This window comes from Arvicola amphibius, chromosome 3 (assembly GCF_903992535.2).
Source record: "Arvicola amphibius chromosome 3, mArvAmp1.2, whole genome shotgun sequence".
NCBI lineage: Eukaryota > Metazoa > Chordata > Mammalia > Rodentia > Cricetidae > Arvicola > Arvicola amphibius.
Genome location: NC_052049.1, coordinates 107,902,049 through 107,916,045, shown reverse-complemented (window position 1 = coordinate 107,916,045; position 13,997 = coordinate 107,902,049). Strand labels below are relative to the sequence as shown.

At 38.4% G+C, this 13,997-nt stretch overlaps 1 protein-coding gene across 1 annotated transcript; it reads right to left on the bottom strand.

The window, feature by feature from the left end:
- Positions 1-11,918: 11,918 nt before the first annotated feature.
- Positions 11,919-12,854, bottom strand: LOC119809358 (olfactory receptor 8D2-like). Its single transcript, XM_038322193.1, has one exon. The coding sequence runs from the start codon at positions 12,852-12,854 to the stop codon at positions 11,919-11,921; it is 936 nt and encodes a 311-aa protein (XP_038178121.1).
- Between the last annotated feature and the right edge of the window lie 1,143 nt (positions 12,855-13,997).

Sequence of the window (13,997 nt, the reverse complement as noted above, 5' to 3'; positions counted from 1 at the left end):
TAGGCAATTCCCTCTAATTCTTTAAATGGACACATTGTTTTCCAGCCAGTTAAATACTATTTCACTTTTAACTCAAGAAATTAGCCAATCCTGTGGTTGTCTAAAGACCATAAATATTCTTAGGATTCGTAAAACTAAAAGACGATTATTGTGATTAAACAGTCCTGGCATCCGTCTGCTCCCTTTTCTTAAAACATTTGAGTCCACACCACAGTATTTCAACCATTCAAAGTTGATTTTAAAAACTGCAGCATTTGTGAAAACAAAAACCAGAAATAACAACTAAGAAACAATTCACAGGCCAGTGTGTCAGACACATGATCGTGTAAGATGTTGCTCAAGTCCTCTTGCTGGATGGCTTTACACATGAGTGCAACAGCTAATTAATTTCAGGCCAAAATTCAAAGACCTATCCAACCTCCAAGGCCAGTATGTGTCTGGAAAAATCTGTACAGAAGGTTCATTTGAGAACCCCAAGTGCCTATTACCCTGTTTTAAAAGGCCCCTGAAATCCAGTCTCAGTACTCTGAGCCAATGCTATTCCACTCCTCTGGATTTTTTTTTCTGACAGTACTCAGTTGGTAAATTCCTTTACTCTGTCTTTCTCGTCCTCATAAAATATTTGTGTTGACGATATGTCCTTTGGCTATCAATGACAGCATCTGCTGTGATTCTTTCCTTATGTGTCATCAAATGGGATAATCTTCAATCTATGTCTATAAATTGGGAGAATAAATTTTTAAAAATTGCAGTGTAAAAAATATATAGCCAGAGTTCCTATTATGTATAACCACTCATAATTCCTTAAATGCAACAGAATTATAATGAATAGACATTAAAGAATGAACAAAACTTACTTTTTAGTTTTTAATATTTCAGAATTTATTCTTTTAACATTTAATCAGCTACTTTTGTGATTATAACTATCTGTTTGGTTACCTTGATTTACCACAGAAACCCTTAGGGGCTTACATAGAGTAAGCCATCATCTATGTGTTCTTCTAGATACCATTTGTTCTTCTAACAACTTTGCAAATACTGAAAATGAGATTTGAGCCACATATCTCCTTCTGTAGCAGCTCTCAATTGCCCTCACCAGCTTCGTAGCTAATTATGGGATCTTGGGAGCCCTTTCCCCATTCATGCTTGAGTTTTAAGTGGTTTTATTTTGCGCAGGTCTTACGTAGGTAATCACACTATTGTGAGTTCATGTATCTAAAATCCATGTCATGTCCAGAAGACAGGATTTCAGTATGCTTTGACATCCACTGGCTGTTCCATCCATTCTGCTTCTTCTTCCATGATGTTCTCTGAATCTGAGGAGTTGGGGGGAGATTGATAACAATGTTCCTTCTATGTCTGAACATTCACAATCATATTTTCTCAGTGCTTTTATAATTTATTCATTAACCACTGTCTACTGCAAAAAGACGCCTGAACAAGGTTGTAAATAGTTGGAATCTGTGGACAGCAATGCAGATTTAGCAGGTATCTTTACATATTAGCAAAGAACAGCAGTAGGTTCCCACTTGGGGCTTATGTTCTTCTCAGCCATGGGTTTTTGACTAGGTTTAAGGAAGCTGGCATTATACCTTCTTGTGAAGTAGGACTCATATCCAGTCAAAAGGCAGCTAGTTATCCACATAACAATTATACATCTATTTCATAGTTTGATCAGAGTATCCATAAAGTCCATTAAATGATTAAAATATACCTAAATAAACATTAATAGTTGTCTTAAGGAAAAATAAAAAGTTTCCAGGTAAGAAATAAGATATAAATTTAAGCATTTAAAGAAATATTAATAATGAGATATTATAGAAAACATTTTTGCAAAATAAAGTGCACTAGTAGCTTTTCTGATGTAGTGATAATACTCTAGTAAAAAGTAAATTAGGGAAGAAAAGGCTGTGTTTTGGCTTACAGCTCCCAAAAGATCAAGTCCATAATGGCTGGGGATTTCATTTCCACACATTTCGTTCCCACACAGAACAGCAGAGAGAGAACAGAAAGTAGATTGAGGCTATAACAATTCAAAGTCTTCTCCCAGTGAGTACTTTTTCCAGATAGCCTACATCTCCCAAAGATTTCATGATCTCCACACAAAACATCACAAACTGGGGACCCACTATGCAGATGCATGAGTTCATGGGAATATTTCTTACTGAAACCACAACAAAATGTTACACGATAGGTTATTTTTTTTTTATTATTCTTGAAACCAGTACAAATTTAGATGTTTTCCACTTTTTTTTTTTTAATCTGGAACTCTAAAGAACTGAGTAATTGCAAGCATTTGAACCCACTCCTCCAGGGAAAACTCAGTATTTGCAATAAAGGAGTTTTACCCAAGTGGCTGTCTTGAAAACCACTAGGTGAGTACATCCTACTCTAGGGAGCATAGGAAGCAATGCAGAGATGAGAAGGAGTGAAAAAACAAAAGCAGAGATCTTCATAGCTAACTGATCTCCCCATTCTACTCTTTCTGGTAGGGTCATTGTGGAAAAGAGTCCCATAAGAGACCCAAAGGAAACATCTATTCATCCTCAGTGGCTGGGTAGCTGATGCTCTTACACTAAGGGCATGAGTCCTCCTGCATCACAGATTCAAGGCATCATCAGCTGGGTCTTAGGCTAAGAAGATGCAGCTCCTTCCTCCCCTCAGCTTCATAGCAAGGCTGTTCTGTTTCATCCCTTCCAACCACAGAGGGCAGATGTGGCCTTGGGTTTTAGCCCCATTTTTTCCATAATCTGCTTTGGTGTGTAAGTGCTGGTTTACTGGAACGCATTCTTCTCTTAGAATCCTCTCTTCTGTGTTGTGTGTCCCCTTGAAAGGGTAAGAGCCTGTGCTTACCTAGATCAACTTGAGTTTGGATATTCATGTCACTTTATGTACTACTTATGATATGAATTATGACAATCTGTCTTACAAACACTCATGTGGATAGCACACAGCAATAGCTCGAATCATTTCTTTTGGGAACACAAACTCTATATTCAATCAGTTCATAATAGTGGCAACTGTAAATGGCTTTTCCCTATATTGTGTATTATGTTTTGTCTTTTGTTCTTTCATGTGCCAACCAGATGGATTTCAGTTTTCATTTGTACTGAATCTGAAGATAAGAAAGAGGTTTTATAAATCAATAGCTCCTAGTCACTGTGATTATGGCTTAGCTTAAGTCTCATTATTCAGAGTATTAGAACTTTGAATTATTAAGAAAATACCATGTTCCTGGACAAAATTGCTTAGATATTTTATGCACATTAGAGCTTTGTGCCTTCAATAAATTTAAATTAATAGTGTCCTTGCAGAGAATAAAATTAAAATCAGAGCTATTTGACGAAACTGTCTGGATTCAGAATAAGGAGTCGACGTGACATTTGAACTCTGATGTATGTAATTGTGAGTGTTACTCTATACCAGTAATACTCAACCTAAGAAAAGCCAAGCAACCCTTTCTAGTGGTTACATTTCAGATATCCTGCATACCAAATACTTATGATTCATAACAGTATCAAAATTACAGGTATGAAGTAGCAATGGATATAATTTAATGTTTGGGGTCACCACATATGAGAAACAGTGTTAAAGGGACAGCATTAGGAAGTTGAGAACTGCTATTCTATATTGTCAATTTGATGCTATATTCTTTTTTTCTCATTTTTTTTATTAAAAATTTCCATCTCTTCCCCTCTTCCTCCCCCTTCCCTCCCCTCCCTTCCACTTATACCCCCACTCCGCCCCTCTCCACGCCAAAGAGCCATCAGGGTTCCCTTCACTATGTTAAGTCCAAGGTCCTCCCAGCTCCCCCTAAGTCCAGGAAGGTGAGCAACCAAACTGACAAGGCTCACAGTGAGCCCGTCCATGTTGTAGAGTTCATGCTCATCGCCGTTGTCCTTGGTTTCTCAGTCCTCCTCCACCGTCAGCCACATTCAGAGAGTCTGGTTTGGTCCCCTGTTCCATCAGTCCCATTCCAACTGGACTTGGTGGTCTCCCGTTAGATCTGTCCCACCGTCTCAATGGGTAAACGCACTCCTCACTGTCCTGACTTCCTTGCTCATGATCTCCCTCCTTTTGCTCCTCATCAGGACCTTGGGATCTCAGTCTGGTGCTCCTATGTGGGGCTCTGTCATTTTCTCCATCCAATGCCAGGTGAAGGTTCTATGGTGATATGCAAGATATTCATGAGTATGGCAATAGGATCTGGACATTTCTGGCACCCTCTCCTCAGCTGCCCAAGGAACTAGCTGGGGGCGTCTTCCTGGACACTGGGAACCCCTCTAGAGTCAAGTCTCTGCCAACCCTAGAATGGCTCCCTTAACTAAGATATACAATTCCTTGTTCCCATATCCACCCTTCCTATATCCCAACCATCCTATTCCCCCAAGCTCTTCCCATCCTCCACTTCACACTTTTCTCTCCCCATCCTCCTATCCCCCCATCCCACCCCACCCCGAAGTTCCCATTTTTTGTCCAGCAATCTTGTCTACTTCCAATATCCAGGAGGATAACTATATATTTTTCTTTGGAATCACCTTCTTATATAGCTTCTCTAGGATTTTTTTTTTTACGAATTATAGGCTCAATGTCCTTTATTTATGGTTAGAAACCAATTATGAGTGAGTACATCCCATGTTCATCTTTTTGGGCCTGGGTTAACTCACTCAGGATGGTGTTTTCTATTTCCATCCATTTGCATGCAAAATTCAAGATGTCATTGTTTTTTACTGCCGAGTAGTACTCTAATATGTATATATTCCACACTTTCTTCATCCATTCTTCCACTGAAGGGCATCTAGGTTGTTTCCAGGATCTGGCTATTACAAATAATGCTGCTATAAACAAAGTTGAACAAATCCTTTTGTAATATGATTGGGCATCTCTTGGGTAAATTCTACACTCATTTACTTTATGGTCCTGATATGATTCTAATACTTTGTATGTTGTTCAGATTTCTGCTCATAATTTCTGAGAAGAGAAGTTTATATTGAGCTTATGTTGTTATAGCAGAATTGCAGTACACTGAGGCTATTTAATGCTAAGAATTATTTTTTAAAAGACAAAAGTAGTTACTAAATACTTGAAAGTAAAAAAACAGGATAAATAAGAATTAATTGATATTAAAATGCAAGCATTCCAAAATTTTAGAAAAGGCATCAAATATAGATATGAAGTAGAATATGACATCCAAAATTACAATCACATTATATAGAATTGAAATATATAAACATAATCTAAATTATCTGAGAAAACAAAGTGTCTTTTAATGCAGGAGACTACCATACAGATTACTGTTTGATAAAGAAGAAAAAAAATGGAGTTTATAACCACACCACACACAAAAATATGCTTGCACACTAAATCTAAAAAGGGCACCCAACAAATTAGCAAACGATAAATGACAAAAAGCAAGGGAATTATCTATAAATGACTGTAGATAGAGTTCTGATAAAGCTGTACTATATTCCAGACCAGTGAAAAAACCTTATCTATTTAATTAGTTATTAAGATGAAAACAGTACCAGCTGTAACATAAGAACTCGGTGTAACTGACTCTGGTCCCCCTCGTGCAATTCTTCCCTTTCTGCTTGCTTATGTTATCTGTGAAGAGTCTTCAAATGTTGTGCCATATATTCTGTCCAGAGTTTATATTTTAATTAAGTAAAGAAAAAGGATCCCAGGTATTTCATTGTATACTAAAAAAATAAAACATACACAATAAAATATACACAATTAGTTCAGAATACAAGTTGTTACAAGTGACATAGAGGAATTCAGCAGTATTTAACAGTATTGTCTGTGGTTACTTTTAAACTTCTTTACATTTATTATTATTGTTATTAGTGAATGCGTGTGTGTGTGTGTGTGTGTGTGTGTGTGTGTGTGCATGAAAACATGTGGAGGCTATCTTGAGTGAGTTAGTCCTCTCCTTCCACTATATGGATTCAGGGTTGGGGTTCTAGGGATTGATTTCATGTTGTTAGTTATACAAACAAGTGCCCTTATCTACAGCTCGGTCTCTGCAGTCCTGTTAGGTACTTTTTGATGTAGAAGTTTATTATTATATTAGTCTTATCCAGAGTTGTTGCTCAAACAATATGAAAATTTCACATCTGGGTTATTTGTGTAGTAAGACCTTGGAAAATGTATAAATATTTAGATATAAGACAATACTATTTATCTAGCTTTACAGACTCCCAGTAGTATTTAAATAAGGTATAACAACCCACAAAATATATTTTAATGTAGAAATATTAATATTTTGCACAAGTCAATTAAAAGAAATAAAACTATAAGGTTGAAAACAAAATTGTATAAGAAAATTAACAAAATTATAACTATTTAATCTTTATGCATTTATTTTTGTTTTGTTTGATACAGGTTCTTGTCCCACAGCCAGGCTGGCCCTGAACGTATGCAATTATCCTGCTTCAACCTCTTTAGTGATCATTTAGTCATCATGCATAATGGGCTCAATTTAAATTAGTATCATATGCACAGCAAAAGTAGAGCTAATTTTGCATTGTAACTGTATCTTGTCCTCTTGGCTTTTTATCTTCAACAATGAAGTTACTACACTGCAGAAAAAAATAACAACATCATGAATTTTGTACAAAACAGATGGAGCTAGAAAACATTATTTTGAGTGAGATAATCACATGTACTCACTCATAGGTGTTTTTTAAACATAAAACAAAAAAGTCTAAAATCACAATCCCAAAGAACTTAGACAACAATGAAGACACTAAGAGAGCCATTCATAGATCTAATCTACATGGGAAGTAGAAAAAGACAAGCTCTCTTGAGTAAATTGGAAGCATGGGGACTTTGGGGAGGGTTGAAAGGGGGAGGGAAGAGACAGGGAGAGGAGCAGAAAAAATGTAGAGCTCAACGAAAATCAATAAAAAGGAAAAAATCTTAAAAAATAAGAAAAAAGGAAAAAATAGAAAAAAATTAGATCAAAAGGAAATTAACCAAGACAGAAGGTACATTAAAAAACCCAACTAAAACAAAGCCATAAACCATTTTTACTTCTGTAAGATAGATAAAATGATTAACTAGATCCATTATTGGAAAAGAGATCTAAATCTCCAGTTACAGAGACCTATACAATTTGGGCAAACTCTTTTGGGAAATATTTCGGCACTGTCAGCTCACAGGATGTTGTCCAGGATAAGGCTAAGGCTGTATCTGCAGCTGGTGCCTGAAAAGAATAATGTGGAGAAATCTCCCACTTAACACTGGTATTGAAGACATGAAGGATTCATGGAGAGCAGAAGGGGCTTGGCACTGTGTGGCAGTGTTGGATTTCCTGAAGAGAGGACTCCCTGTTCCGGAAGGCACAGCCTCAGTTCCAGTGGAAACTCAGGGTATGGGGGATGCCAGCCAGGCAAGTAGAGTGAACACCAAGGTCATTGGCAGGTGTGGAGCACTGTGTGCACCCATGCCTTTTGGAACACAGAAGACCATGCGTGAGACCAGGATACTAGTCTTTGGGCTACAAGATTTGATTTACATTGCTGGATGTTTTTTTGTCTTGGAATTTTTTTTTTGTAACTTGGCTCTGATTCTTCTCACTTGGAATAAAAAGCTATCTTTGTAGTTTTTGATTTTTTATTAAGTTCAGGATTACATACTTTGTATATCTTAAAGGACTCTGAACCTTTGTTTCTAATTTTTTAAAAGACTGTGTGTCTAGGACCAGTGAGAAGTGAAAAAAAGGGAGTTGGGAGGAATGGCTGAGGTTACTGATGGAGGAAGAACTATGGTCCGTGTCATTCACTCTCATTGTTAATCTACTCATGATATCCAGAAATTGGAAACAACCTAGATATCCATCAACAGATGAATGGATAATGGATATATGGTGCATTTACACAATGAAATATTATTCAGATAGGTAGAAGGTGAAGATATTTTTAATTAAAGATCTTTTATAGAGTGACATAAGTTATATTATGTCTTTTAAACATATAGTTATCCTCCTGGATATTGGAAGTAGACAAGATTGCTGGACAAAAAATGGGAACTTGGGGGTGGGGTGGGATGGGGGATGGGAGGATGGGGAGAGAAAAGTGTGAAGTGGAGGATGGGAAGAGCTTGGGGGAATAGGATGGTTGGGATATAGGAAGGGTGGATATAGGAACAAGGAATTATATATCTTAATTAAGGGAGCCATTCTAGGGTTGGCAGAGACTTGACTCTAGAGGGGTTCCCAGTGTCCAGGAAGACGCCCCCAGCTAGTTCCTTGGGCAGCTGAGGAGAGGGTGCCAGAAATGTCCAGATCCTATTGCCATACTCATGAATATCTTGCATATCACCATAGAACCTTCACCTGGCATTGGATGGAGAAAATGACAGAGCCCCACATAGGAGCACCAGACTGAGATCCCAAGGTCCTGATGAGGAGCAAAAGGAGGGAGATCATGAGCAAGGAAGTCAGGACAGTGAGGAGTGCGTTTACCCATTGAGACGGTGGGACAGATCTAACGGGAGACCACCAAGTCCAGTTGGAATGGGACTGATGGAACAGGGGACCAAACCAGACTCTCTGAATGTGGCTGACAGTGGAGGAGGACTGAGAAACCAAGGACAACGGCGATGAGCATGAACTCTACAACATGGACGGGCTCACTGTGAGCCTTGTCAGTTTGGTTGCTCACCTTCCTGGACTTAGGGGGAGCTGGGAGGACCTTGGACTTAACATAGTGAAGGGAACCCTGATGGCTCTTTGGCGTGGAGAGGGAGGGAGTGGGTGTATGTGTGGAAGGGAGGGAAGGGAAGGGGGAGGAGGAGGGGAGGAGATGGAAATTTTTTATAAAAAAATAAAGAATTTAAAAAAAGAAAAAAGAAGTTATTAATCTTCATAAAACCTAGTAGCTGAGTTACACAGTCTCCTTTTTATTTTTGTGCCCTTCTTGTTTTGTAGCCTTAGAATAATCTTCAAGAAGCTAGAGAAAACCATTTGAATAATAGTAATAAAAACATAAGAACCAGATGGTGTACAAACAGATTTATTCCCAAAGGAGTGCAATCTATGTATCCAAGAAATTTGCTGCAAATCACTTATTTTATTTTATTTTTGTTTATATTTTTATGCACGTAAATTCATTTATTCATTCACCTGGCAGTGTTTGAGCAGCTTGGCATTTTTGTTGTTCTAGAAATTGGGGGCAGAATATAAAATTCACACAAGCCCATGACTATTAGAGACCTTACTTTCTAGTTCTTATCAGAGTGTTAAATTAGATTTGAAATGAGTGTCATGAAGGAGGTACATAGTTTCTCTCCAATAAGGAGGTATACGCTGGCTGGCCTCATTTATTTAGCTTCTAAAATCCTATAAACAAGAAAACTTTTTGTATGTCCTAAGGAAATGGCCACAAAGAGACTAAATAGAAACCTGCTAAATTTGATGGGGCTGTTTTGGAAGATATTCCTGTGAACTTTTCTAAATCCCAGTATGATGTGGGATTCCCCTCAGTATGCTGTGAATATGCTTTATTGCTATTGGTTAATAAAGAAACCGCTTTCAATCAATGGCTTAACAGAGTAAATCCAGGTGGGAAATTCGACCAGAGGTGGAGAGAGAGAGAGAGAGAGAGAGAGAGAGAGAGAGAGAGAGAGAGGGAGGGAGGGGAAGGGAAGGAGGGAGGGAGGGAGGGAGGGAGAGAGAGAGAGAGAGAGAGAGAGAGAGAGAGAGAGAGAGAGATAGGCAGAGTCAGAGAGAAACCATGTTACTGCTGAAGGAGGAAGACAACCACCAGCAGTCAAGCAGAAATTTGTTGGTAGGCCACAACCTTGTGTTGATGCATAGATTAATAGAAATGGGTTGATTTGTGAGCTAGCTAGAAATAAGCATAAGCTAATAGACCAAGCATTTTTTTAATTAATATAGTTTTTGTGTGATTATTTCAGGTCTGGCCAGCCGGGAAGTAGCAAGCAGCCTCTTTTAACACCAGTAGAATTACTGTCTTCTGATACTTTCAGATATGGCATAAAAACAGGGGACAACACATTATTTCTACTTCACATCTTCCTGCTCTTTCCAACTCTGGCTCATTGCTTTGGCTTTATCTGATTGTTGGTTCCAATCTCATTGCTGGGGATTAGGTCTATGTGAAACATGAAAGTTACTTAGGTAATATGTACCCCTCAGTATTGTGTTAGTGTGAGTTTAGTTATGCCTGTGCCTGCCCTGATCACACCCACAGTCAGTAGTTTCCTTAAGCCTAACTAGTTTCAGGTGAAATCTATGAAGTGTCTGTGAGTTTCTTGGAAAAATATTTTCTTCAAGAATAAATGTTGCTGTACAAATAAAGAATGAAATGCATGCTATTTCTTAAAGTATAAGTTTGGTTGTAGAAGGAGCAGCAGGGCTGCGTCCCGCCACCCGGCTAGCTTTACACCCGAAATAATTACACGGAAACTGTATTCTTTTAAACACTGCCTGGCCCATTAGTTTCAGCCTCTTATTGGTTAATTAACCCATATTTAGTAATCCGTGTAGCACCACGAGGTGGTCGCTTTCTAGGAGAGATCTTAACCTGCATCCAACTCGAAGAGGAGAGGCATGGCGACTGCCTGTGCCATCTACCTCACTTCCTTCTTCTTCTTCTGTCTATTCCACCCACCTAAGGGCTGGCCTATTAAATGGGCCAAGGCAGTTTCTTTTTTAACGAATGAAATCAACACAAACAGAAGACTCTTCCTCATCATTTGGTAAAGATATGACCATAATTGTTAATTGAATGTGTCCTAGTCTTAGTTAGGGTTTTTATTGCTGTGAAGAGACACAATGATCATGAAAACTCTTGCAAAGAAAACATTTAATTGGGGTGACTTACAGTTTCAGAGGTTCAGTCCATTCTTATCGTGAAGGGGAATATTACAGCCTATAGGCAGACACAGTGCTGGCTAAGTAGCTGAGAGTCCTACATCTTGCAGGCAACAGGAAATCAACTGAGACACTGAGCAGTACTGTGCGCATAGGAAATATCAAAGCCTGCCTTCACAGGGACACACTTCCTCTAACAAGGACATGCCCACTCTAACAAAGCCACACTTCCTAACAGTGCCACTCCCTATAAGATTATGCAGCAAATTACATTCAAACTACCACAGTTCTCATAAGAAAAAGCTCATTCACAAGTTTCTGTGTCATTGAAATTTACTATCCCAACATTCCAGCTGCAAACACAAAAATATTTAAATGGTTTAAATGGTTTCCTATTATGATCCACCTCTTGCAATCCTCATCAAAGTCATGAGTACATATTAGGTTCTCTTCAGTATATATTCACAACCCTGACTCCCCTCACTGTTGTTGAATTCTATCTCTTCTCCATTTCATTTTCATAATTGTATTCCTCATTCTTCATATGTTTGTATATTTGTATTTAAAATACAGCTGTAGGCCATTGAGGAGGCTTAGTAGGTTAGGATGCTTGTCGCCAAGCCTGAAGACTTAATCTCCAGGAAAAGGAGAGAGCCAACTCTCTCATCTTGTCTTCTGATGTTCCTTTCATGGCACACCTCCTTCCACAAATCAATAAATATAATTTTTAGAATTTACAAAATAGACCTAGCTCTTTCACATGAGACTGTTAAGTATTTATGTGTCTTATTTTTTCTTAGTGGTATTTGTTAAGAATAAAAATATGCACACATGTATACATATACATTTATATGTATACTTATCTGTCTACCAGTAAGAAAGTAGGCTATAGAGACTAAGGAGAGTGAAAACCACTGTGCTGGGAGTAGGGATATTAAAATGGTGAAGTGAGGTTCACCAAAAATAAAACACACAGACAATCTAATTCAAGATGAATTGTCTGGTTGAAATAACATTCTTACACAGGACAATTTAAAAGATAAAATGAATGTTTAAATTGCTAGTTTTAAGATGTTTTCTATAGAGACTGAGGGTGTAACCCACCATTCACAAGTTTTCTAATGGCTTCTTTAACATCTTTATTCCTAAGACTGTAGATAAGTGGATTAAGCATGGGAATCACGGTAGTGTAGAAGACAGAAGCCACTTTCTCCTGGGTTGTGTCACCTGACGCTGGTTTCAAATACATGAAGATGATGGAACCATAGAAGACTCCAACAGCTGCAAGATGGGAACTGCAGGTACTGAAGGCTTTGGATCTGCCATCTGCTGAATGTATTCTCAGGATGCTGGCAAGGATTAAGGCATAAGAGATGAAGATAGCAAATACACTTGCAAATACATTAAATCCAACCAACAGCATCACCCAAAACTCCTTGGTATAGTCTCTTGAGCATGCTATGTTTAGAAGAGGGAGGATGTCACAGAAGTACTGGTCAATGACATTAGCTCCACAGAAGGAACGGCTGGATATGTAGCTGGTATGGATGGTGGCCCCAAAGGCCCCCATAGCATATACAGCAGTGGATAGTAGCACACAGACTCTGTGAGACATGATGACATTGTAGAGCAAGGGCTTGCAAATAGCAACATAACGATCATATGCCATGACTGTTAGCATGTAGGAGTCATCAATACCGAAGAAAGAGAACAGAAACAGCTGGGTCATGCACTCAGGAAAGGCTGTGGAATTCTTCTCTGATACAAAGTTCACCAGCATCTTTGGGATTATAACAGAGGAGTAGCAGAGATCTATGAAGGACAAGTTACTGAGAAAATAATACATGGGTGTGTGAAGCTGAGAGCTAATCCTGATTAAAAAGACTAACCCCAAGTTTCCTGACATGGAGACCACATAGATCAATAGAAAGAGGGTAAAGAGTGGAATCTGGAGCCTTGGCTTATCTGTTAACCCCTCAAGGACAAATACGGCCGAGTGATTTCCTGGGCTCATTCTCCTCCCAGCTTTCATGAGTTGAATGAGTCAATGGAGAGAGGCAAACATTACCAGTTGGCAGTGTTTATCAGCTTGCAATTTGACAAATGACATGTTTTTTTTTTAACAGAACCAATTTTTAGAAATCTAAACTCAACAATCTAGCAGTACTTCTTTGAGTATCGCCTACCATCAAGATTACAATTCACTCCGCTTCATTTGTATTCCATGCATTTGAGAAGTAAAATCCACTAGGTTTCTCTTTTATTGTCCTCATGTGATATTTAAGTGTGAAAATCATGTTGTTACCAACGAAGCTCTAGCTGTCCCTGCAAAAGAAGAATAACTCTGTTATTCACACACCTTCCAGGAGCACCTACTGAGAGATGGTTTTCCATTTGGTGGGTTGGATCTCCAACGGCTGTTGTGTCTGATGTCTTGGACCTGAACTTTTTTTTACTGATTGTGCTTGAGTTTCCCTTCTACCTAGCTTATTCAGTCGCTGGTTCTAATCACAAAGACTTTGCTTCCTTCTAATTTGTCTGTATACACTCTGAATTTCTGGTCTTGAATTACATTTTTCTTGCTGCTACTCATGGGTCATAGAGATGTGAGAAGAATGGGGGATGAAAAGTGCTCTGAGCAGAGAGTTGTCTTTTGCTGAAGGAAAGTGAGAAAGGGAAAGAAAAACACCAACACAATTGGTGCTTGTGTGCCAGGCAGTGTGCTGAGGACACACACATGAACATTTTTGATGTGAAAAAAGACGGAAGAACAACACATGCAAGAGAGAAGGAGGGAGAGAGAGAGGGGGGAGAAAGGAGAGGAGAGAGGTCAGTTTCACAGGTAAGAAACTAGAGAACTAGAGAATGTTAATGTTGTTTGAAGGTAACCTTATTTTTCCCACTTTACATGTATTTATATAAAATTTCTCAAACCTATAAAATCTTAAGTTCAGTTCCTATATCTTTGCATGTTTTATTGAAAAAACAATGTACCTCTGCTACAACAATTTCCTTTTGAGTCTGAGCCAAGAATGGATGGAAACTTCTGCGTTATGCTCATTATTATAATTCTCAACAATTCCCTCTGATATTGTTTTTTTGGGATCTCTGACAACATTATTTTCGCTTAAGGACACTTTGCTAAACACTAAAAACA

Excerpts from the sequence above, each read along its gene's own strand:
- LOC119809358 (XM_038322193.1), bottom strand. The coding sequence starts at position 12,854 with ATGAGCCCAGGAAATCACTCGGCCGTATTTGTCCTTGAGGGGTTAACA.